General features: G+C 34.7%; 1 protein-coding gene across 1 annotated transcript in view; it reads left to right on the top strand.

The window, feature by feature from the left end:
* Positions 1-504, top strand: part of LOC116075809 (olfactory receptor 6C70-like) — a 3,642-nt gene extending 3,138 nt beyond the window's left edge. Inside the window, exon 2 of the mRNA XM_031349201.1 lies at positions 480-504. Coding sequence (XP_031205061.1) covers positions 480-504 — 25 coding nt within the window. The remainder of the gene's footprint in view (positions 1-479) is intronic.
* Positions 505-2,006: the final 1,502 nt, after the last annotated feature.

Raw genomic sequence — 2,006 nt, 5'->3', positions numbered from 1 at the left:
AAAAAAAAAAAAAAAAAAAAAAAGTTTTTTTTTTTTCAATCTGGCTTCCTACTATTTTCTAGCTTTTTTGGTGAAGATGACTGAGAGTTTATAGCTCTTGTATTTTTATCCAAGCATTTTACATTTATAACATTTACATTCCTGATCTGTATTTCCTTGGTTCTTTCCATTTACAATTGACCCAAATTCTTGAGTGAGGTCCTTCACTTTATTGCAAATATCAAAATTATTTTATTCATTTTGTCTTTTTTATTGATTATTATTTTATTATTATTTAGATCATGCCAATTGGTTGTCCAGGTTCCATAGTCAGGCTGAAACATACATACAGATAGCCTTTAACATACATACAGTTTGTGTTTTTAGATAATCTCCATTAAGTACAAATATATTTGGCAACAAGAATATTGATGAATTCAATAAAAAATCTAAACAACCCAAATCCGAAGATTTGGATAATACAAAATATTACAAAAATAATATTTTGAGAAATACATAGAATAAGAGTTAGTGATTTGAGTAAATAAACTATACAAAACAGTGATGTAAGAAAAATAAATTCTGCCTTCCCGTTTCTGTCTGTGCCCAGAGCTGATCCTGTGCCAGAGCGCTCCATACCCAAATATTGCATGGAGAGAACTGGTCTCCCAGGAGGGCCGACATACCTGTGAGCACAGATAAGATCACCACTTCTGCTCAATTTCATGTCCCAAGAGGGACCTGTCCAGAGCCATCAGGACACAGGAACCAGGGAACAGCCAGGACAAGATCCTTCCAGTTTCCTTCTGCAGCCTGGAGCTGGCCCTCTGCCATACTCAAAATTCTTCCCTGAAAGAACTGGTCTCCTAGGAGTACTAACACACAGGCTTACAGGAGGGACAAGTCACTGTCGGAGACAGCAAGACCAGCTAACACCAGAGATAACCAGATGTCGAGAGACAAGGGCAAGAACATAAGCAACAGAAACCAAAGCTACATGGTATCATAAAAACCTAGTTCTCCCACAACAGTAAGCCATAGCTACTCAGACACACCAGAAAAGTAAGTCTCTGATTTAATACCTCATGATGATTATAGAGGACCCTAAGAAGGACATAAATAACTCCCTTAAAGAAATACGGGAGAACACAGGAAAACAGGTAAAGAAATTGAAAAAAACCTTCCAGGATCTAAAAATGGAAATAGAAACAATAAAGAAATCACAAAGGGAGACAACCTTGGAGATAGAAAACCTAGGAAAGAGATCAAGAGTCATAGATGTAAGCATCACCAACAGAATACAAGAGATAGAAGAATCTCAGGTGCAGAATATACCATATTGATACATTGATACAACAGTCAAACAAAATGCAAAATGTATAGATAAACTCTTAGCCAGACTAACCACAGGCCACAGAGAAATATCCAAATTAACAAAATCAGAAATGAAAAGATAGATATAACAACAGAAACTGAGGAAATTTTAAAAAATCATGAGATCTTTCTACAAAAGCCTATACTCAACAAAACTGGAAAATCTGGATGAAATGGACAATTTTCTAGACAGATACCAAATACCAAAGTTAAATCAGGATCAGATAAATCATCTAAACAGTCCTATTATCCCTAAAGAAATAGAAGCAGTCATTCATTAAAAGTCTCCCAACTAAAAAAAAGCCCAGGAACAGATGGTTTTAGTGTAGAATTCTATCAGACCTTCAAAGAAGATCTAATACCAATACTCTTCAAACTATTCCACAAAATAGAAACAGAAGGAACACTACCCAATTCATTCTACAAAGCCACAGTTCTACTGTGTATTCTCCTTGGAGATGGAACAGTTTCTGTCTAATCAGGAACTTGTCATAATTTCCTTTCATAGAGGACTTCATAAGAGATTTTTTTCTACTTCTACCGTGTTTAATGTTCCAAATAGATTTTTAAAACTGTTTGAGTGCATATTACTTTTAGCTTCAGAAGATATCATGTATATTTAAGAGGCATTTTATTATAAATTATTTTGATGA

Source organism: Mastomys coucha, unplaced genomic scaffold (assembly GCF_008632895.1).
Source record: "Mastomys coucha isolate ucsf_1 unplaced genomic scaffold, UCSF_Mcou_1 pScaffold4, whole genome shotgun sequence".
NCBI lineage: Eukaryota > Metazoa > Chordata > Mammalia > Rodentia > Muridae > Mastomys > Mastomys coucha.
The sequence above is the reverse complement of the archived record's forward strand: the minus strand, read 5'-3'. Positions and strand labels throughout refer to the sequence as shown.